Source organism: Hemitrygon akajei, chromosome 3, assembly GCF_048418815.1.
Source record: "Hemitrygon akajei chromosome 3, sHemAka1.3, whole genome shotgun sequence".
NCBI lineage: Eukaryota > Metazoa > Chordata > Chondrichthyes > Myliobatiformes > Dasyatidae > Hemitrygon > Hemitrygon akajei.
Window position 1 is genome coordinate 42,442,748 of NC_133126.1, and position 23,803 is coordinate 42,466,550.

A 23,803-nucleotide genomic window follows, 5' to 3' on the forward strand; every position below is an offset into this window, starting at 1 on the left:
TATATAGTGAGATGTATATACTTTGATAATAAATTTACTTTGAACTTTGAAATTACATTACTAACCAGCAACTGGGAGGTCTGCAGTAAGATTTGATGACCAGTTTGAATTCCACCATTACAGCTGTAAAAATCAAATTCGGTTAGTTTAATAATCTGAAACAAAAGGTCAGAATGAACAAATGTATGTAAATCAACTAGTTAACAGTGGTGTTCTTTTTTTAAATTGGAGAAGTTATATTCAGCCCTCTTAACCTTGCTAAAATATCCTACTGAATGTCTGTGAATGTGAGAACTGTCCCTCAGATAGTCAACAGATCCAGAATCACAACTTTCTACCTATACAGATTGTACCACTTACATTACACTATCTGCAGGATAAGCCACACAAAAAGGGAATGAAGTTAAACAGTACAATTTCCAGTGACCTCAATATTGACCAAAAAATACCATGAAATCTTGGGGCATTAATTCAAAATACAAGTGGATCTATTTTTAATCAGTTGATAAATTAATAATGTTGTAGACTTAAAAGTAGTACTGAGAATCAAGGACACAACATTTACTTTGCATGTGGAGCTTTAATATCCTTCACTTAGTCATTTAGTAGAACAGCCACATGGACCCATGCATGGTAAAGGGTGAGAGAACTACTCAGGGAAGAGAGCTGAGAGTGAAATAACACTTCCCACCAACTTACCTTACAGAATGCATTCATCCTAGACCTTCAGCTTCAACTTCATTACTATATCCAACACCCTAGCTCACTAAAAAGTTTTTGTGGAAGAATGTTATTGAAGTTCAGAATCCTAAAGGTCTCAACCAGACAGAACGGTGGGTGTGCCTACTCCTCAAGGGTCATTGTGAGTCAAATCAATAGCTTGCCACTGCCTTCTTGGGACCATTTATGAATGGCCAAACACTGGGCTCATGAACAGAGCCCACATCACATGAATGAATTAAAATCTCAAATTACTAACAGACCAATTTGTGCAAGTTGGCAAGGAAATTGCACATTTAACAATAACCAAAATACTCACTTTATTATCCCCTATGATGTTTTCACAACCTACTCTCCAAATTATTTCAACACCAATGTGCAACAGTTCTTGTTTGAAAAGTCTCCAAATTTTTCAAATAATAATCTACAAATGGAACCAATTTACAGTAGGTGCCTACAGTTTCTTAAAAACACAATGTAGATTTATTTAGGATGTTTAAAAAAATTCAGGCTGCCCTTACCCTTTATCAGTTATCCTGCATCACCTTTATGTAGTGCCTATGACATAATTAAGACATTATACATGCAGCAGAAAAAAAACGAAGCTGTTACAAGAAAATGCATTAAGTATCTAATACAAAACTCCTCTGAAAAGTTAAAAACAGAAAAAAGATTTATTTCCAAAGTCAGCCTACAGTACTTACAATTTAAACTAAACAGAGACTAATACTCCATTGCATCAAGGGTCACATATCCTCATCATTCTGAATATAGTTACTTGTGTTTGGGAATTTGAAAAGACCACCAAATTACCATTTACAGCAACATAGGATAGCTCAGAAAGATTATAATGGAGTTGCACAGGAATTGATCATCTCTTTTAGTGTTCTTTTATATAAATCTTATTATAGGTTCACTCTGTTTTTGTCTTACTCAATGCTCATGCTGGATTTAAAGCAGTTAGGAGAATCATAATGCTCTGCAAATCACTTTCTAACAAGTGCTTGCTTCAGGACCACACTTTATTGTTGGCCTTTATCTAATTAGTACATGGGACGTACATTGTAACAGGTGTTAATAAAAGGTCAGTGCCTGCACAATACATTCTACTAATGGAACCGAGCATTGCTTTTTTGCATAACACAACTGAAACAGGCTCTAATAGAAATTACATTAGACTTTAGCATCCGGCAGTACATACCAAAAAAAAACTGACTAAAACAGGTTTTAAATTGATTAACACCATTGAATCACTGTACTATAATTTTGATACTACATGATTTCATTACAGTTATACGATACAATTATACAAAATGTGTTAACATCAAAGAATATAACCAAATTAAGATAGCAAACCAAAAACTCTCAAAACTTTATACAGGAAATAACTCTGAAATATGCATGTAGTACAGTTACTGCCAATTCTATGGTTTTTTTTAAAAAGGAACTATTACAAGCAAAAAAATTGAATTCAAAAAAAAAAAATCACATAGCATCTGCATTACTAGCATATCCAAATGAGTGTACAATATGCACACCTGGAAAATACAAAATTAAAAATGTGAATTGCTCCAAGCACTGGGAAAGTGTCATATTTATATGAATGCTGAAAGTCCAATTTCTAGCACTGTCAGGTAAAGAACCGACTTTTGATAAATGCAAGTTCATCAGGGCTTTTACGCCCCTGAGTAATGTGTTCATTAGAAAACACCAAGGCATTATTGAAACAGGAATACAGGACAAAAACAGAAGAGCATCCTAGCATCATCTCCAACCTTGTGACTACTTTATCAAAACAAGTCTTTGTTTTTGTTATTTAAAATTCTTCTCTAGAAATATACAAAGGGAAGGTCAACATTATGCCCGAATGTGGTCATATAATGCCCTGCTAAGGACTAGGTGCTTCCCTCCTGGAGAGATCTACTGGTTGTTTTTGGCCTTGGCATGTGTTAAGATGTGAGACTTCAGATTAGTTGATTGGGCAAACTTCTTATTACATCCATCGAAAGGACAAACATAGGGCCTGTCTCCAGTATGGATTCGCACATGAGTGCGCAAATTGAAGTCCAGTGAAAAGCGTTTTCCACATCCTTCAAATGTACACTGATTGTGAAGACAAAAAGAAACATTTTATCAGCAGAGCAGCCCACAGTTCACAGAACACAAAACATACATTAAAATATTACTTCTACCCTCTAAGCTTTATGCAAAATAACTCTGAGTCTTTCATGGATGAAATGCAAGGAAAGTTTTTAGCAATCCATATCTGAATATTATTTTATCCTGATGTGATTTAAATATTTCTCACCCTAAGATCTTACTGCTTGAAGAGCAAGGGTATTGAATTAAGTGAAATTATGTTGTAACACTGTATATTCATGCTTAAAAGACCACAGAACTACCTGTACTAATTTCTTTTGAGATGCTTAGAAAGATGGAATTTTTGCCTATTATTCCATTGGGTCCAAATACAAGCCTCTTAAGATGAAAGAACATACCGCAGCATCCAGCATCAGTTCCATCAATTTACCTGTATGTAATCAGTTATTTTACATCATCAATTCAGTGATATTGTCATCAGATTTACTACCTTAAGGCAAAAGCCAACACTTCTAGAAGGAAAATTGTAATGAAGGTTCACCCAGAAAACAACAGAGAAAAAGTAGAATTTGCTTTACCAGACTACCAACTAGATTTTCACAATTGTATTCTGTTACACAAGGGAAAATTTCTGGGAGCTTCCTGATAAATAAACAGTACCTCTGTTTGAAGTCACAAACAACAGAAAATCTGCAGATGCTGGAAATCTGAGCAACATACACAAAATGCTGAAGGAGCTTAGCAGGCCAGGCAGAATCTATGGAAAATAGTACAGTTGACATTTCAGGCCTGCCCAAAACATTGACTGTAGGTACAAGGAGGATGTCAGAGGAAAGTTTTTCCACACACAGCGGTGGGTGCGTGGAATGCACTGCCAGCGAAGGTGATAGAGGCAGACAAAATAGAGTCTTTTAAGAGATTCTTAGATAGGCTCATGGAACTTAGATAAAAAGAGGGCTATGCAGTAGGGAAATTCTGGGCAGTTTCTAGAATAGGTTACATGGTCGGCACAACATTGTGCTATAGATTTCTATGTTTCTATTTATCTAAATTTGAGGACTAAAGCAGCAAAAATGAGGCAAAGCAACAATGTTTACCTGGAAGGGTTTTTCTCCAGTATGAACAAGCTGATGTCGTTTCAGTTTTGAGCTCTCCACAAAAGCTTTTCCACACTCAGCACAGACATGTACTCTTGGACCATGAGTATGCAAATGCTTTCTCATGGCAGAGTTATCTCTAAACATTTTAGTGCAACCCTAGGAAAAAATATCCAAATATTATGCTCATCTTACTTTACAACAAATAAAAGCATGAACTATGGAATCTATTCAAACTTTTGTAGTTAAGACTAATGGAAAATAGGCATAGATGAAAGATTTTAAAAAAGTAGTCAATCTCTAATGCACTAAATATCCATTGCCCAACAGGTAACTTAACTGACTACTAAGCTACATTTAAAATACAATAATGATCAAGTTTACATTGCTCTTAATTTTTAAGCAATAAGGATACAAACTAAAAGATCTTTCAATTACTAAAAGATGTACAAATGTTTAAAGGGAAAGGATTTTTGAACTAATGTCAAACATTTATTTATGTTAATTATGAAAAAGGCTTTGAATGGATCAGTAAATATTGCATTTTTTAATTATTCAAAAGGTATTTCGTAAATGCTTGATACGGGCACACCGCTTAAAGAAGCCAAGTATGAAGAATAGTTCCAATTGGATTTCACTGCATTTCACCACATTTGCATTCATGGTGAGCTAGAGAGCAATGTAGAATGAACAAAACTATTCAACATAGCTAATCAGTTTCATTAAAAATATCAAATCACACTTCACAAAAGATTCTCAACGTGGATTTCGAGATTCATTTTGATATTATTTTGTTGCCAGTTTTCTTTATAAATTCTAAAGACACTCTGCATGCAAGTGGGATTACAGAAATGCAAAAATAGAAAATGATGGATTCTCAGGAGGTCAAGTGGCATCAGTGCAGAGACAACCAGAGTCAATGCTTCAAGTCAAGGATCTTTGATCAGAATTGGAATGAGTATGCAAATGTTTTCTCATGGCAGAGTTGTTTCTATAAAGAAGGGATATATAGGGGAAAAAAACAACATGCCCCTGACAGAGTGCAAGCTAAAACTATCAAGTATACTACAGTGCGACTTCCAAAAACATCATGGTTTTGGATTGATCATACCAAATACCCCATGGTGAATATTAGGCAAAAATAAAGTTTAAGCTGCTAATTCAGGTACTTAAATAATGCACGTTGAATTTGTCCCCAGAATCCCATGTTTTTTTAAAAAAAGGCAGGTTATTAAAGTGAAAGAAAATTAGAGCTGTGCCACTGGAGGACAGGGAATGAGTGACTACCTGAAATTGTTACAGATTTACTCCTGGGGCTTCAGAATACTTAGATAAAAGTGCAATTTCTCCAAGTTTACTTTGATCATCATTCGAAGCCAAGAGAAGGTGGTCTGCGGAATGAGAGGGTGTGGGAAAACTGAAGTATTCAGAAGCAGACTGAACAGAGATGCTCTACAATATGGTCAGCCAGACTGCATTTGCACTTTTTTAAGAATCCATAGGAGACTGAGTACTACATGCCATACACTACATTGGAAAAATTGCAAGTGAACTGTTGCTTCACCTGGAAGGACTGTTTGTGTCCTTGGAAGAAATGAGTTATTTAAGAGCAGGTTCACAGGAAAATGCCTTGAGGAGGATATAGAATAGGCCATGTAGTTCTGGAAATAACTTTTCATTCAGAATGGAATATGTATCAAGTAATGGAAATCCCTCAGGAAGTGGTGGAAATTAGGGAGGATAATCTGTGGAATGTGAAAACTTGAGGGGTAGATGATGATGATGAAAGGACCTTTTCCGTATTCTGTCAGAGGGAGAGGGGTGAAAATAGAAGAGTGGGAAAGTTAGGATAGAGCTGAGAGCCGTCAAGAAAGATAGAAAACCATTTAAGGAAAAATGAAAGACATTTTTAAAGAGAATGATGCGGAAAGCCTCATCTTCAAAAGAGAAACTAAGAGAAAGGAACAAAGACCTTACTGTTAAGATAGCCGTGAGGACAATCATCACGCAATATTCAATGATTATTTCCCATTCAGTTAAACAATAGAAATCCACAAAAACTAGAAGGGCAGAATTTAGTAATGTACCTTATGCAATGTACTCTTATCCTAAACAAAAAAAATCTCAAAATCCAATCAGTTTGATGTGACTCACAGATTACAGAAAGTCATTACAAAAGGTTTATGAAATAGATTTCTTAGTGATATCGCTTAACTGAAAGATTATGTATTAAACATACTATCATTTTCAATCTTTTTATTGATTTAAAAGAATAAGGATAAATACAAGTCAGGAGAAGTTATCTCAAATACATATTTCAATAACAGTACAAAGAATATACACTATCAAAAACATACATAGTATTAAGCTAAGAAAAAAGAACCACATCTCCTCGTAACAATTCATAAAAAAACTCAAAATTTCTGTTGTCGAGAGAAAAAAAAGCACTAAACTAGCCTAATACAAAAAAAGGGGGACTGGGCAGTCCATTTTGAGGATACAGTTTAAAAATAAGAGAAAAATACTTCGGGTCAAATCTAAAACTTCGAGAATAAAAAAAAATTAACTGAAAAAGTAAAAAGAATTAGATCATATGAAAATACTGAATAAAAGGCCAAGTTTGCTCAAATTTAAAAGGTGTATCAAATGTCCAACTCCTAATTTTCTCCAAACTTAAACGCGACATAATGGAGGAGAGCCAAAAAAAACAGGTGGATTGGGATCCTTCCATTACAATAGAACAGCTCTCCTAGCCAATAAAGTTGAGAAAGCTATCATGCGTTGAGCAGGAGGAGGAACATTTAATACACAACAGAAGCAGGAAATGTATTAAAGCCCAAATGGGAACTATAACTGACAAGAAATTATTAGGTGCATAGTCATGCATTATTTTGTCAATTGATCCTAATATTTAAATACTGACCATGGATCTAGCCAAAAATTCCTTAATCTTTTTTCTGTAGCTAACTCAACGCTCCAGAATTCAGCACCCCAATAGCCACCTATCAAACTGAGAAATTCCAATTGCAAACAAGATTGATCTAATAAATTAGTATACAACAATTAGATATCAATTCCTATTTACTCCACAGCTAACTGTTCAAAATCTTTAAACATGAACTGGTTCAAATGAAAATCAATTGAATAATCATTTTGTAATACAGGAACAGATTTTTATGCCAAGATTATTTTCAATTCAGTTATTAAGTGCAAATTTTTTTTTGTTGATACAATAAATCTATGGTGTCAGTTCCCAGCATGTATACTTACTTTGTGAGGGCATGCTATGGTTCGAGGTGCATCATCTTCCTTCTGCTTCCTTGGCTTCATTCTACAGATTACAACAAAACCATCAATACTCACAGAATAAAGTGAAATAACTAGTGCAAATCAGTTTCCATCAAAATATTGACTTTTCTATATTTATAATCCATTTTTCTTTGCAACTAGAACAGCAAAATTTGTGTAAAAGCCATACACAAAATTGTATGTTACCTGGAGGGTAGGCATTTAGCAACCTGCAACTAGGAGGTATCCCTCCACTTTAACAGAGCCCTTTATCAAAGCACCTCAATTAAAGCCTTGGGGAAAAACTGATAAAAGCACCCCAAGGTGCAACTGTTCACCCTTTTTTCATGCTAAGTTGTATTAATTACCACCCTTCTCATCAAAGCACAAACCTATTACATGATAAGAGGAATACTGTTTAAGTGAAGGGCAAAAGTTGTCTAAAATTGTGTCATTTATTGTACTTCTACAAGATTACAGCAGATAATCCCATTTTTGAATGCCCCATATTAGAAAGAAAATAGGTGTACAGATTACCGTAGATTCCGGACTACAGAGCGCACCTGATTTTTAGCCGCTGGCTCTAATTTTAGAAATAAAATCATTTTTTTAATTGTAAAGGCCGCACCGGATTTTCGGCCGCAGGTGTCCCACGTTGTAATATGAGATATTTACACAGAAAGATATTACACGTGAGGATTTTTTTAACTTTTAATTAAATCCATATGGTAACAAAAACAAATACATATTGCAAATGCTTTTTTTCGAACCGTGCCCGTACGCGGCTACTTTTAAATATACGTTGCGTATACTTCTTTACTGAACAACATTCCAATATCTCCTAACGACTGGTAAAAAAATATATATATTGCAGCCTACCAGGAAAAGTTATTGATACCTTTAACTTAAAAGCAGAGTTCGCTCGGATCCAAAGCCGCTCGCGTAATGCGCTCCCCCCTCCGTCCCGTTTCATCGCAAACCGGCATTTTCCCACAAGACACCGCGAAACCGGGTGTGACGTCATAGCATCCCGCGATGTAGTACAGAAAACAAATATAGTTTAAACTAAGTAGTCAGCACAATGCTTTTCTTCGAGTGTTTTCCATGTTGATGAGGGTGAGTACAAATGACTGATTTACAATAATTTAATTGTGAAAGTGCGCTTGATTTATCGTACAATTTCATTGGACCTCTGTGAACTACTCATCAATTTTATTGGTCTACTGTTACGAGGCAAAATGTTTACGAGGCGGCATGAAAAAAAACCATGCATTAGCCGCTTCGGATTATTGGCCGCAAAGTTCAAAGCTGTTCAAAATGTGGGAAAAAAGTAGCGGCTTAAAATCCGGAATCTACGGTAAATAAATATTACCCAGGCTAACTGATCATCAATAAGTTCAAAGCAAGTTTAAGATTGTCTGGATAAATTACAATCAAACAGAGGTTTTCAGTTTAAAAAGTATTAGTGTAAGTAAGTTAATAAATAGAGCTAGACTATCTCCACTGATCACTGGAATGTTAAGAACACAGAAAAGTGAGGAATTAATGAAGTTTGCAAAGTAAATGTATGAGATGGCATGGATTAAGGATGTATGGATTGGTATTTTATTTCTAGGATCTGCAGAATTTTGTCACTAATTACTATTAAATTCAATGCTATACAGTCGGCCCTCCTTATCCGCGGGGGATTGGTTCCGGGACCCCTCGCGGATACCAAAATTCTCAAGTCCCTTATTCAACCTGTCTCAATGCGATGGACCTTAGGACCCAGCTGAAGCCCTGACCTTATTTAACCTGTCTCAGTATGGTGGACATTGGGATCTGGCGGCAGAGATCTGAATCCGCAGTGTTTCTGTTCGCGAAAATAATCACGAACACGATTGAAAATAAAGTGGAAATAATAAAGTGATCGGAAAGAGGTGAAACGCCATTGGTCATTGGAAAAGTGTTAGGCTATGTCAGTTAGCATTCGGAACAATTTTAAAGGATAAAGTGAGAAAGGCTCTGCCCCGATGAAATCTACAATTATTACTAAGCAACGCAGTGGTTTAATTATTGGGTTTTGGGTTTTTGATCCTCCACATCAACCCAGCACGGTGGAGAGTGCACTTTGGAGCAGTCTGTCCCGAGAACTTCCATTCCCGAGCCCAGTGTGAAACATATGTTCTTAAGTGTTTTATATGCATAGAAAGGTAAAATATATACTATATACTAAGACAAACGTTTGACTGACGCTAAATAATACCTGATGTACCTGTTCCGACATACTTAGTAAGAGAACTTCCGATTGTTTTCAATCCCGATCCACGATAACCCACACACATCCTCCCGTATACTTTAAATCATCTCTAGATTACTTATAATACCCAATACAACGCAAATGCTATGTAAAATGGTTGTTATACTGCATTGTTTAGGGAATGACAAGAAAAAAAGTCCGTACGTGCTCAATCAAGTCCTGGAAGAGCACTTCCAGGTTTTCGCGATTCGTGGTTGGTTGAATTCGCGGATAGAGGGCCGACTGTACTTTCTGTTCCACTCTCCAAAAGGATTTCTGTCCATCTCTGTAACTGTGTTAGCCTTTGAGAGCTTCTCATTCTCTTGTCTATAGACGTTTCCCGCTTTAACTGAGTCTGTATGGATTTCAACAGAAATTCCTCCCTTCATAGTTCATATCTACCCACAATTACAGACATGTCAAAATTATCCAGTTGTCCTTGCTACCACCCAAAATTCTTGTTCAATGTCACACATTTTGTTACCTCTACAACAGCACTGACTATTTTAAAGATGTTCTGGTCCATAGTTCAAGCTTATTCTTCACTGCAGGTTTTCAGATTAACAAACCTAAACCTTTCTTTCAGACATTAAAGACTTCAAATTTCATCAGTTCTTGAATTCCAAAAACCTCTTATCCTTCACTTGCTTCTGTCCCCATTTCTCCCCTCAGTCCTACCCCTAGCACCCATTCATCCATCTACACCAGCCTCATGGCACTTTTCCAAGCAACAACAGATGTTCACATTTTGTGGCTGACAATTCTATTCACCACCATTTGCACAGAAACAAATGTAAGCATTGGTAAAACATAACCACGTTATTAATAGTTACTTTCCATTCTTGAGGTCAATGTGATAACAATCTTCATTATACTATCAAACCAGTTCCTGTAGCAACAATCTTTACACCCATTGCTCACCTTGCAAACTCTGCCAGCTGTTTTGGGTCAGAGAGATCGATACCAGGTATTCCACCAGGGGGAAGTTTCTTTCCAGTCATGTATTCAGAGTAATCAGGTGGAGAATTTTCTCCAATAATCTGTTCCTCCACCACTGTTTCATGGTCAATATCAGTCTTTTTATCATCTGAAAGTCAAAAATAATACAAGATTTCAAAGATCATTTCACATTCTGTCCAAGCAAAAAAATGTTCATGGGGAAAAGCAGCCAAAATTCCTCACCAGAAGTCAGATAATGAAATTCAAGGCCAACACCTAATGATAAATTCCCTGGATAGAAAATTGATACAGCATGAAATGCACCAATAACCCTATAAATCACATTTATTTGCAGGTTTTATTAATGATGGGATCAAATACTCCGTACACCAATGATTTGGTTCAACAAAAAAACAGTAAAATGCCTTAGCTGTTATGTACAATGGCAGAAACTTAGTCAGTGGAACTTTCTGGATATATCAGGGCAGATGACTACTTTGTAAAGCAGCTAACATAATCAAAACCACTCCAATCACTGCCATTCTCTCTTCTCCTCCTCCTCTCATCAGGTGGAAGATCGAAAACCCAGAGAACATGTGCCACCACTGTTAATGACAACCTCTACCCTGCAGTTGTAAGATCAATTGGACGAAGTTTAAAGTTGAAAGTACAAAGTATACAGTATACAATCTTGAGATTAATCTTGCAACCAGTCACAAAACACCACCACCACAAAACCCATTGAAAGAAAAACCCCACATAAGACCAAATGTGAAAAATAACACATTGTACAAGCAAAAAAAAATGAACACACGGAACATTAAACATCAAACTGGTCACTAAAGTGAGACCATAGCCACGAGCCACCAGTGTGATTGAACCTTGCATTGGTTACTGGTAGCATCTTGCCGGAACAAACCTCTTGTACGACTAAGACGGATTCAACCTTGTAATCTACTCAGTCATGGCGTCAAAAAATTATTGTCTGCCTGATCTGCACTTTCTCTGCAACTGCAACACTAGATGCTACATTAATATCACTTTTCCCTTATACTGCCTTATGTATTTGTGGGATGAAATGATCTGAATGGATAGCATGCACAGTCATGCAGCATGGAAACCAGACCTTTAGTTCAACACTTCCATGCTGACTGTGTTGCCAGTGAGCTAGCTCAATCTGCCCACATTTGGCCCAGTGCTTGCTACACCATTCTTATCAATGTTTTTATTTACAAAGCTCTTAAATGTTGCTGAAGTGATCTCTGTAAGAACGTTTATATGCTCTTCCCATGTGTGTATGGGGTTTCTCTGGGTGCTCCAGTTTCCTCCCAATGTCCAAAGAAGTTTCAGTTAGTAGGTTATTTTAAATTGTCCTGCAATTAGGCTGGGGTTAAATTAGTGGGTTGCTGGGCAGTACAACTTGGTAGAAGATTGCATGGATGAAGCTCCTAGCACCAATCTACAGCACACCACTAAGCACAAATACAAATACTTTGTCACCAAACAATTGATACTAGAGCGTGCAATCATCACAGTGATATTCGTTTCTGCGCTTCGCACTCCCTGAAGTACAAATCAAGAAGTACAAGCCTCCAATCTGAGAAACAAATCTTCTCCATCTTCTGCTTCCTTCCAAATGAGCCAGTTATGAATCCAATCCCATGCAACCTAACCTTTCAGATCAGCTCACCATGAGACCTAGTCAAAGGCCTTGCTAAACTCCACAATGTCCACCACTCAACACTCATGACAAACTTCTCGAAGAACTTCAAGAGATCCATCAGATACTACTTCCCCTACACAAAGCCATGGTGTGCACCAAATCAGACCCCTCTTCAAATGTATGTAGATCCTTTCCCCCCCAATCTTCTTCAACAATTTACCAACCAATGCCTATAGTTTCCTGGCTTATTTTTGCTGCCCGTTTTGAACAATGGCATCACTCCTGAACCTACTTGTATCACAGATGAAGTAAAAATCTCTGCAGAGGATTCTGCAATTTATTCTAAAGCTTCTCATGAGGACCAAGGATGTACCAGGTCAGGCCCTTGGGACTGATCCACTTCAATTCATTTTAAAGCCTCCAAGATCTCCTCCCTGCCACTGCCCCCACTTCATTAACTTATTATTTTCATAATAATGAAGTCTGAAGAGAAATCTCACCTAAACTTCACCTAAAACCAATTATACAGTACAATCATGTTATTGTAGAACTGAATTTCTTGAAAACAGCTTGTGTCATAATTTTTCATAATACAACTACTCCCTACCACCAATGATTCCATGCTGTAAGTGAAGGTGCTCCTATAGGATGCTTTTCATTCAACAGTAATGCCCTATTGGTTAGCAGGCACAGGTACACAGGCAAGGGAATTATAATTGTTTTAACTAACTAGAAATGGATGTCACATTGTAGAAATATCAATAAAGAGATTGCCTTGTCAGTGTCCAAAGCCTTCCAACTTTGATCTGGCAGCCTGCAACTATTATCCTTGGTGAACTAGTTCAGTATTCTTTTTGAAATAATGTATTTTTTGAAAATTTTCAGGAGTGAATTTTTATTTCCAATCTCAATTTTTTTTGTTAGTGATCTGAAATTCCACATGTCTTAATGCAGAAGCACATTGTATTACCAATTATTTGTTCCAACATGACTGCACTGAATATGGAAATTTACACAAATTGTTTAGGTCGCGAATCTGCAATTAATAGCAACTCAAATTTTTTTATTAACTGCATACTTTTGGGGCAGAATCAGAACCAGTCAACTTGACTTTGGCAAGTAAACGCTAGAAAAATACAAAATGGAGATATGAATGATACCACTGCGCAGAAATTACAATTCTTACAGTCTGCTTGTAATAACTTTTACAGGTTTAAAAAAAACTTTTGGATCATTAAACTGTATCAATAGACATTAAAAGTCAGAGTACCATCGCACAAAAACACGCCATTCAGCTCATCCAGTTTACACCAACCAGATCATTTAACTAGTCCCATCTTACTCCAAACCCATCCTATATGTTACGATTGAACTTGCACTGGCACTTCCATTGGCAGCTCGCTACACACTTAAGACGTTGAGTGAAGTTCTCCTTCAATATTTCACCTTTCATCTTAAACCTATCATCTCTAGAACTATTCTCACACAATCTCACAACACGAGGGGAAAAGCCTGCATGCATTCACCTCATCTATAATCTTCATAACTGTACACACCTCTAGAAGATTTCCCCTCATTATACTGCACTCCAGGGAATAAAGTCAAAACCTATTCAATCTTACCCTAAACTCAGTCCTGGTAAGATCCTTGTATATTTTCTCTGCAATCTTTCAAACTTACTGACATCTTTCCTGTAGGTAGGTGATCTGAACTACAAACAGTACTCTAATTTTGGCTTCACATACTTATTATACCACTTTAATATATCACAATGCCCTGATGTGCAATGTGTTCAATGCTCTCCTTTCAACCCTACCTGTGATGCCACTTTCAAGAAATTATGGATCTGTATTCCCAGATCCTTTTATTTTACTGCACACACCTTACAGGCCCACCATTTTCAGCTGCTTCATCAATGACCTTCCTTCCGTCATAAGGTCAGAAGTGGGGATGTTCGCAGATCACTGCACAAAGTTCTGCACTATTCACGACTCCTCAGATAGTTTATATCCGAATACAGCAAGACCTGGACAATATCCAGGCTTGGGTTGACAACTAACATTCGAGCCACGCAATGACCATCTCCAAGAGGCTTTAACCATCGTCTCTTGACATTCAGTGGCATCACCATCACTGAATCCCCTACTATCAACATCCTGGGAGTTACCATTGACAGGAAAATGAACTGGTCTAGCCATATAAACACCATGGCTACCAGAGCAAGTCAAAGGCTAGGAATTTTGTGGCATGTAACTCACCTCCCGACTCCCCAAAGCCTGTCCACCATCTACAAGGCTGAGGTCAGGAGTGTAATGGAATACTTGCCACTCACCTGGATCAGTGCAGTGCCATCAATCAAGCAGCTTGACACTGTCCAGTACAAGGCAGCCCACTTGATTGGTGCCCCTTCCACAAGCACTCAATCCCTCCACCATCGATGAACAGTTGCAGCAGTGTGTACTATCTACAAGATGCACTGCAACAACACACCAAAGTTCCCAAGGCAGCACCTTCCACGACCACTACCGCCTAGAAGGACAAGAACAGCAGATACCTGGGAACACCACCTCCTGGAAATTCCCCTCCAAGTCACTCACTGTCCTGACTTGGAAACATATCACTGTTCCATTGTTGCTGGATCAAAATCATGGAATTCCCTCCTTAACAGCACTGTGGGCATACCTACACCTCAGGGACTGCAGGGGTTCAAGGCGGCAGCTCATCACCACTTTCTCAAGAGCAACTAGAGATGGGCAATAAGTGCTGGCTTAGCTGGTGATACCCACATCCTGTCAATGAATAAAAAAAATACTGTGTATGTCTTCCCCTCATTTGCCCCCCCCAAAATGCAACACCTCACATTTGTCTGCATTAAATTCCATCTGCCCTTTTTAAGCATTTTTCCTGGGTTGTGAAGTTCACACTACAAGCTTCAATAGCCTTCCCAACTGTCCACCAATACCCCCGAGCTCAGATCCCTAGAGCACACTAATCAAACACCTCTAGTCAGAGAGACAACCCTCTACCATCATCATCTGGCTTCTCTTACAAAGCCTATGTTGCATCCAATTGGCTACTTCATCCTGAATGCCAAGCGATTAAACCTTCAGACCAGCATCCCACGCAGGGTTTTGTCAAAAGCCTTGCCAAAGTCTACAAGGACAGTATCCACTGCCTTTCCATCAACCTTCCCAAAATAAATTGTTCAGACATGCCCTACCACACACAAAGCCATACTGAGCTAATCAAAACCCTGTTTATCCAAATACCAATATATCTTGCTCCTCAGAATACTTCCCAATAAATTACCCACAGCTGATGCCAGACTCAACTGACGGTAACTTCATGCTTTATTGTTAGAGCCTTTCTTGAATCACGGAAAAACATTTGCTATCCTCTAGTCCTGTGGCACATCACCCATGGCCAAGGACATTTTACTGTTGCAAGAAAAAAATTAGTGAATCCTTTGCAATTACCTGATTTTCTGCATTAATCACTCACAAAATGTGGCCTTATCTTCATCTAAGTCGCAATAATAGACAAACACAATCTACCTATACTAACAAAACCAATTGTATTTGTCATGTCTTTATTGAGCACATTGCTTGATCATTCACAGTTCATGCCATATTTAATAACTGGTAGAATCTCCTTTAGCAGCAATAACCTCTACCAAACCTCTACATAAAAAATTACAAGTTACAATAAAAATAAACAGTGCAAAATACTGAGGGAGTGGTCCAAGAGATTCAGGTATGATCTTTGGAAAGCCATCTCACAGGCAAAGTGGCAACTGCAGACTGAACACGAATCAACAAAGGATGCTCAGCAGCTGAGCCAGGGCTTGAACACCAGCACTTATAAAGTTAAAGAAAGTGACAAAGGTGACGAGACTTCACTTCTAGATGAGTTCAATGTTTTCTGTCACCGTCAACACATGGAGGAACCATCACAAACTCCCACAGTCCCGATGATCCTGTGATTTCAGTCACTGAGGACAACGTGCAGGAAGTCTTCAGGTGGGTGAACCCACGAAAAGCTTCCAGCCCGGAAGGGGTACCTGGCCAACTACTAAAGATCTATGTTGATCTACCGGCTGGAGAGGCTACTGTGATCTTTAACCTCTTGCTCCTACAATCCAAGGGTCTCACCTGCTTTAAGCAGGCATCAATTATACCAGTGCCTAAGAAGAATGTGATGACCTACCTCATTGACCATCGCCCAGTAGCACTTATATCCACATTGATGAATTGTTTTGAAAGGCTGGTGATGAAACATATCAACTCCTGCCCAAGAAGTGATTTGAACCTGCTCTGATTTGCCTAAAAGGAGCCATAGATCCACTGCAGACATCATTTCATTGGCTCTTCACTCAACCCTAGAACATCTGGATGGCGAAGATGTGTATATCAGAATGTCCTTATCAACTACAGTTCGACATTCAATACCATAATCTCAAAACTAATTAATAAGCTTCAAGATCTTGTCCTCAAAACATCTTTATACAATCGGATCCTCAATTTCCTCTCACTTGCAAACCCCAGTCAGTTCAGATTAGCAACATCTCCTCCACAATCTCCATCAGCACAGGTGCATCACAAGGTTGTGTGTTCAGTCCCCTGCTCTACCCACTTTACACTTCTGACCATGGTTAAAACACAGCTCCAATGCCACATTCAAGTTTTCTGATGACACCACTGTCAAAGGCCAAATCAAAGATGGTGATGAATCAGCACATAGGAGGGAGACTGAAAATCTGGCTAAGTGGTGTGATAACAACAGCAACAATGTAAGCAAGACAAAGCAGCTGACATTGACCATATAACAATTACAGCACGGAAACAGGCCATCTCAGCCCTTCTAGAACGTGCTGACGCTTACACCCACCTAGTCCCACTGGCCTGCACTCAGCCCATAACTCTCTTATTCCTTTCCTGCCCATATACCTATCCAATTTTACTTTAAATGACAATACCGAACCTGCCTCTACCACTTCTACTGGAAGCTCATTCCACACAGCTACCACTCTTTGAGTAAAGAAATTCCCCCTCGTGTTACCCTTAAACTTTTGCCCCCTAACTCTCAAAACTAATTTGCTAATAGCTAATAAAACTAATAGCTGATTTCAGGAGAACACCAGAGGTCTATGAGCCAGTCCTCATTGGAGGATCAGATGTTGAGGTCAACAACTTTAAACTCCTCAGTATTATTTTGGAGGAGGCCCAGCACACAAATGCAATTACAAAGAAAGCATGGCACACCTTTATTTCCTTTGGAGTCTGTAGATTCAGCATGACATCTAGAACTTCTTTATTTGTGCAGTGGTGAGGATATTGCAAGCCGCATCATGGCCTCATATGAAACACCAGTGCCCATGAAGAGAAAAATCCTACAAAAAGTAGTGGATATGGCCCTATCCAAAGGTAAAGCCCTCCCTACAAATGAGCATATTTGTGTGAGCATTGTCACAGGAAAGCAGCATAAACAACAACACCCTACCACTGAGGACATGCTATCTTCTTGCTGCGGCCATCAGGAAGGTGGTAGAGCAGCCTCAGGACTCCCACCACCAGGTTCAGGCCCTCAACCATCAGGCTCTTGAATCAAGGGGATAACTTCACTCATTCCATCAATGAAATGTTCCCACAACCTATGGACTAACTTTGACATTTTATCTCATGTTCTTGATATTTATTGCTTACATCTTATTACTATTTATTTCCTTTTGTATTCAATTTGTTGACTTTTGCACACTAGTCAAATGACCAGGTTGACAATCTTCCATTGATTTTATTATGATTATTATTCCTTAATAGATTTAGTGCGTGCCTGCAAGAAAAAGAATCTCAGGGTGACAAATGTACTTTGAACTTTGTGTTTACAGACTGTTCAAAAATCTGATGGAGGGGAAAGGAGCTGTTTCTAAAACATTTGAGTGTGCGCTCTCAGGCTCCTATACCCTTTGATTGCAGCAAGAGGACATAATGTTCAAGATGGTGAGGGTCCTAAATGATGGATGCCACCTTAAGGCACATCTTTAATATGTCTTCAATGTTGGGGAAGCTAGTGCCCATGATGGAATGGAGCTGGTTGAGTCTCCAACACTGCAGTTTTTTTTCTGATCCTGCCCACTGTACACTGTTAAGTATACTGCTGTATTATGTGTAAAGAAAGTTAAGTAAAGTGTGGTAGGGTATTAATAGGAACAGCCAATAGTTGGAAAATCTGCTAGTTTAGCACAAAGTCCCAAGGGTGCTAGATTATCCAACTTTCACTACATCTGTTATTTTCTTCTGTCCAAAAATAGAATAAGGTGTGCAGTTTTCTTAAGTTTGAGCAAACACTTCTACAAACTTTAAAAAAAAAGTCAGATCCCACAGGGCACTGATTCATTATGATTATTCTTTATTGTTTTTTTTAAAAAAACAAAAAATAATTCGAAACAAAACTTCTCAAGAGCAGCTGCTACTACAATAAACAATCAGCCAATGAGAGTGCTTTCCATATGCTCTGAGCCACTCCCAGCCAATCATGTAATAATTCACTCTTTACCCCCTCCCCCTCCCTCCGTGTGTGTAAAGAAGCCAAAGTTAGAGGACGACCCACAACCTGGTCCCTACTCTGAGATGCAACTCCTATCTGCTTCTGCTCCACTTATGTATAGGTTAGGCCCAACTGTGTGTTTTTAACTCCCACGAATTACTGAGTATACATGAAATAATGTCATACATCTCGGGTTTAATGTTTTTGTCACACGTCCATTTATGTAATGTTATAATGACCCTATGCCATTAGGCTTTACAATTCTACCGCCAGGACTTAAGAACTTTTTTTAAAAGCTATTATTAACGCTTTTTGAGATAGTGATTTAGATGCATATCATATTTTTTACTGAGTTAAGTATTGTATGTAATTAGTTTTGCTACAACAAGTGTATGGGACATTGGAAAAAAGTTGAATTTCCCCATGGGGATGAATAAAGTATCTATCTATCTATCTGATTTACATTGCGTTCCACCTCCAAAGAACACATCCTCAGTGTTAAGTTGGGTCTGGGTGCATTTTAACACGTATTTAGGAAATTAAAGCTGTATTCAGCAGATAAATTGGCCTTTTGACCCAATTCATCCATCCTTCAAGAGTTCACACCTCAACTAGTCCCATTTGCCTGCATCTGGTCCATATCAAATTAGCTGATGCAGCTGTCCACATCTTTAATGTTGTAATTGTACCTACCTCTACCACTTCCTCTGGCAGCCCTTTAAGATCATAAGATACAGGAGCAGAAGTAGGCCATTCAGCCCAAGTCTGCTGCACCATTCAATATGGGCGAATCCAATTCTTAGTTAACCCCACCCCCTGCCTTTGCCCCATACCCTCTGATGCCCTGGCTAATCAAGAACCTAACTCTGCCTTAAATGCACCCAATGACTTGGCCTTCACAGCCACTCCTGGCAACAAATTCCACAGATTTACCACCCTCTGACTAAAGTAATTCCATACACACAATCTTGTGTGAAAAAGCTACTCTTCACGTCACTTATTAATTTTTCCCCTCTCATTCCAAACCTATGCCCTGTAGTTTTAAGCTCCCCTGTCCTGGGAAAATGATTGGGCAACAAATGTATTTGTCCTCATTTTATAGATTATCTGTAAGGTCTCCCTTCAGCATCCTTTGCTCTAGAGAAAATAATCCCAGCCTACCCAATCTCTCTTTGTAACTCAAGCCACAAGTACCATAAACATTCTTGTTAATCTTGCCTGCATCCTCTCCAGCTTAATCATGTACCTTTCCCACTGTATGAGAGTACAAGTGTAGGTACTAGAAGCAGCAGCATAGCATTCCAACTGATGTACTGAATGCCCACAAATGGAATGGGGGCACTCATACCATATGGCTTCTTCGCCACCCTATTTGTGCTGCCACCTTCAGGAAACTGACCCTCCTTGGCCTCTCTGTTCTACAGTACACTCCAAGTTACTGCTGACATCAATGAGGTGTGAAAAAAACCAGAGGGCTTCAGGGTCAATTCCCTTCGGGATCAATGAAGTATGTCTGTCTATCAGAGCCTCTAGATCTATCACCCATGGCCCACCCTGCTTCTAAGGATAGCAGTAGCTCCCATTCTTGTTGATCCATGGCCCTACAAAAGGCAAGTATGGTTGCAGGGTGTAAACCAGACAGAGCACGATTCAAGCCAATCACATGATGCTGGATAAACATGCAGCAAGAAATGGAGAAAGTGACATTCATGTGATTCTTTTAATCTCACTGTAACTAGCTACAGATTAACAGCTAGTTGAAAACCACAGGGATGGGGGAAATACTGACAGAGTGGTGGGTGCATGGAACTCCTTGCCTGGGGTGCTGGCAGACACATTTTAGGGATATTTAGGAAACTCTTCTAGATAAGTACACGGGGCAACACAAGCAAGGATTAGATTGTGTTAAACATTGTGGGCCAAAGGCCTGTATTGTGCAGTGATGGTCTATGCTCTTAAAATGCAAATTATAGCTCCAACTGAGAAGAAAATCAAATGAATGTAATTAAAACATATGCAAAGACCACTTTGATAGGATTGGCTGTAGAATCCTTAAATTTGGATGCAAAAAGCAACTACTTTTTCCACAGTAACCAATTTCATAAAACTAAAGTCAGTACATTAAAAATAGCACAATGCCTTAACCCTTCAATATTTTCTTTGCATTAACATTTTGCTTATTTAGATTACATACGAAAAGAACAGCTGCCTAATAATTATCATATGCTGGTAGCAAACAGTTATTATAAAGACAGAACAAGGGCAGTCATCTGTTCATACTCGATTCCACAAAGAAATATCAAATTAAGTTCGCTCACTTGCAGCTCGTACATTAACCCACCTTGGCTCCTCCCATCTCTACTCAAAATTGATTTTTAAAGTAACTATTACATTTCTATAGAACTTTTCCTAAATAGTGCAAATTGGATCCTCACGTTTAACCATATAACATAGAACTCAACTTCCTGAGTTTTCCTACCGTTATCTTTGAACTTATATGCTATTATTAGGATTTATGCTAACACGACTTTGTGCTGATCTATTCTACTCAAACCATTAACGATGTTGATAACATAGTAAACAATATCAGCAGGCAATGCCAGTTTTTTAAACATCTAATTTCAAATGTGCTAAGAGATTGAATACCAGGTTAAAATTTTAAGTTAAGAAAATAGCATTATCATCTTTATTTTCACGAAGTACAAAGAACTCCCATCACCTGAAACTTGTCACATTGGAACAAAATTATCCAAGCATAAACACGCAACGGATCTGTGGATATTTAGTAACCAACGTTTTTACTTAAAATTGACAGGCAAAAGCCAAAATTATCCATTAATTCAATGCACAAAGATTTGACTGGATTGCTGTATTTCTTCTGGCATGATTCTAACAATTTACATTCGTTACTTTAACCAAAAGGTTTTTCTTCCCTTCCCAACAACTATCAGTACCTAAGAGGATGAAGACAGCAAGGGCATGAGAAATGAAAAACTATTTTTACTGCCACTGTTTACTTTGCAGAGGATAAAAATGGTTCACGAAAAGTATTTTAACGTTCATCTTTACATTCCAAAATGGCCTTTGCACACACAAATATTCAGTTTTCTTTTAACAAATGTCTGAGCTATTAACTTGTCTTACACCATTATCGATACTTATTTGAACACGCTACTGTGAAGGTTCAACTAAGGACTCCGCAAACTTAAGATTTAGCTTGTCACAATTCCCTTACTATTCAGACCTCATGGGACTAATGACCTCAATTCTAACCCTGAATAAGACAATCCGATCCACAGGCATCAAAATGTTAGGGGGGAAAAAACCGGAGATTTAAGACCCCGTGAACATCGTGTTGTTTTCCTTTTAATTTGGATGAAAGAAAAAGGTTTTTAAATTAAAACCTAACCACCACCACAGTGGGGGGGGGGGGGGGAGAAAAAAAGCATCGCCCGATTTCCGCTACGCCCAGACCTCACAATGAACCTTTTTAAAATCACACACACAAAGATGACGAACTTGGTTTTCCACAATCTATCGCAGAGGCGGAGAGACGGGAGCAGAAATGACCAACAGTGAGCCGACGAAGACAGAGCGCTGCAGCGGCTGCCGACCTCCCAGGATCAACGCCCCTCGGCAACGGCTCCACCAAACTTGCTGCCGAACTCCCGCCCCCTCCGCCAGCTGATTGGCTGGTTCAGGAGGAGCTCTCGGCCGGCGCCAAGGCCACCGACGACCGTGAGGGGCCATCAATCTCCAAGTCCCGCCTTCGCCCGCTCCCATTCGCTAACGTGTCCACTCAGCAGGCTAGGTTGCACGGCTGCCGAAAGTAGAGCTGCGCCACGGGGCCTAGCAGGAGCGAGAGCCTACCGGTCAGAGGCGCCCAAGGCCTGAGGAGGAGCAGCGCGCTCGCTGCCGCTCCGCCCGCCATCTTCAGCCGCCATCTTCCCCGACCGGGAAGCCATGTTTTCGGGCGGCCATACTGACATGGCGGCGCCCATAACCTGGGGAAACATGGCTTCCCTTCAAAACAAAAACATTGTCGAACCGCTCGAGCTCCCATCGAGCCGCAAAAAAAACCGAAATAATCGCCTTTCAGCCGCTCCGCTTTCCCCTCCCCCTCCCCACGACGGCGGGACACGCCCTAGAGCCGAAGGGAAAGCTCGCTCCTGCCCTTCTCTGTCCACTGATCACCCCCCCCCCCCATACCCGTCTTACACACTCAAGCACCTTCCGGACACCACTTACCCGAAGCCCACATCGTGACCGAGAATTCCCCCTCCAGGGTCTTGATCTGCACTTGTTTCTGCTCCCATTTCCTGCCGGTCCTGTCCAGCCCCCCGTCGTTTAAATAACTCTTCTTGGTCGCCTTCTTGCCGGCCCCTTTCTTGATACGGCTCTTGCCCGAGACGGCTGTCACCAGCGTCTGCTCGATGAATTCCTCCTCGGCCCCCGCCGACGGCACCGGGATCAGGATCTGATCCTCGTAGCCGTCTTCGGCCCGCAGCTCGGCGTCATCCCCTACCACCTCTTCCCGCGTCTGCACCAGGATCACCTCCTGGTGGACCTGGCTCGGGTCGTCGCTGAGCGGCTGCAGGGCGATCATGGGCTGGTGCTCGTCGCCCTCCACCACCGTCGTCTCAATCGTTTCCACCGGGATCGTCTCCACTTCGATCTCGTGAAGCTCCACGATTTCGGCCGGCATTTCCGAGCCGTCCGCAGCGATATACAAAGTATCGCCCGATGCCATGTTTTATTTCCTTTCCTCTATTTCCTCCCGCCGGGCACCTTTCTCTGCCCTCCGGCTTATTTTTTTCCTCAGCAACAATTCAGCAGAGAAGATCAGCACCCAAAAAAAACCTGGCAAGACACAAAAAAAAACGGCAGCCACCATCCGCTCGGGCGCTGCGAGCAACTACCGCGAGACTTCATTCCACTTCCTGTCCTTCATGATTTGCCCTTGTTGCCATGTGCCAACACATTTCACTCATTATAATAAATTCCTTCCTCTGCGGACCCGAGTCAGGCCGGGCTTTGAGCCAGGGCAGTCCCTCTCCAGCACACGTCCCTTATTCTTGATTTTGTCTTTTATTATTTTGGCTCCGCAGCTGGCTGCGCGCTGAAGCTTTGCAGCAACTTCTCTTTGTTACTCACCTGCTTGGACCTGTGCCAATG

The 23,803-nt window shown here is 39.8% G+C and overlaps 1 protein-coding gene across 1 annotated transcript; it reads right to left on the reverse strand.

The window, feature by feature from the left end:
* Nucleotides 1-1,370: 1,370 nt before the first annotated feature.
* On the reverse strand, nt 1,371-23,750 carry yy1a (YY1 transcription factor a). Its single transcript, XM_073039678.1, has 5 exons — nt 22,877-23,750; nt 10,405-10,570; nt 7,188-7,248; nt 3,918-4,076; nt 1,371-2,823 (listed from the first exon to the last, which is right to left on the reverse strand). The coding sequence occupies exons 1-5, from the start codon at nt 23,376-23,378 to the stop codon at nt 2,641-2,643; spliced, it is 1,071 nt and encodes a 356-aa protein (XP_072895779.1). The 5' UTR covers nt 23,379-23,750; the 3' UTR covers nt 1,371-2,640.
* Between the last annotated feature and the right edge of the window lie 53 nt (nt 23,751-23,803).

Excerpts from the sequence above, each read along its gene's own strand:
- yy1a (XM_073039678.1), bottom strand. The coding sequence starts at position 23,378 with ATGGCATCGGGCGATACTTTGTATATCGCTGCGGACGGCTCGGAAATG. Across the intron at positions 7,249-10,404 it reads CAGCTGGCAGAGTTTGCAAG|AATGAAGCCAAGGAAGCAGA; the intron begins GTGAGCAATGGG and ends TGTAATCTGTAG. Across the intron at positions 4,077-7,187 it reads CCATAGCATGCCCTCACAAA|GGTTGCACTAAAATGTTTAG; the intron begins GTAAGTATACAT and ends ATTTTTTCCTAG.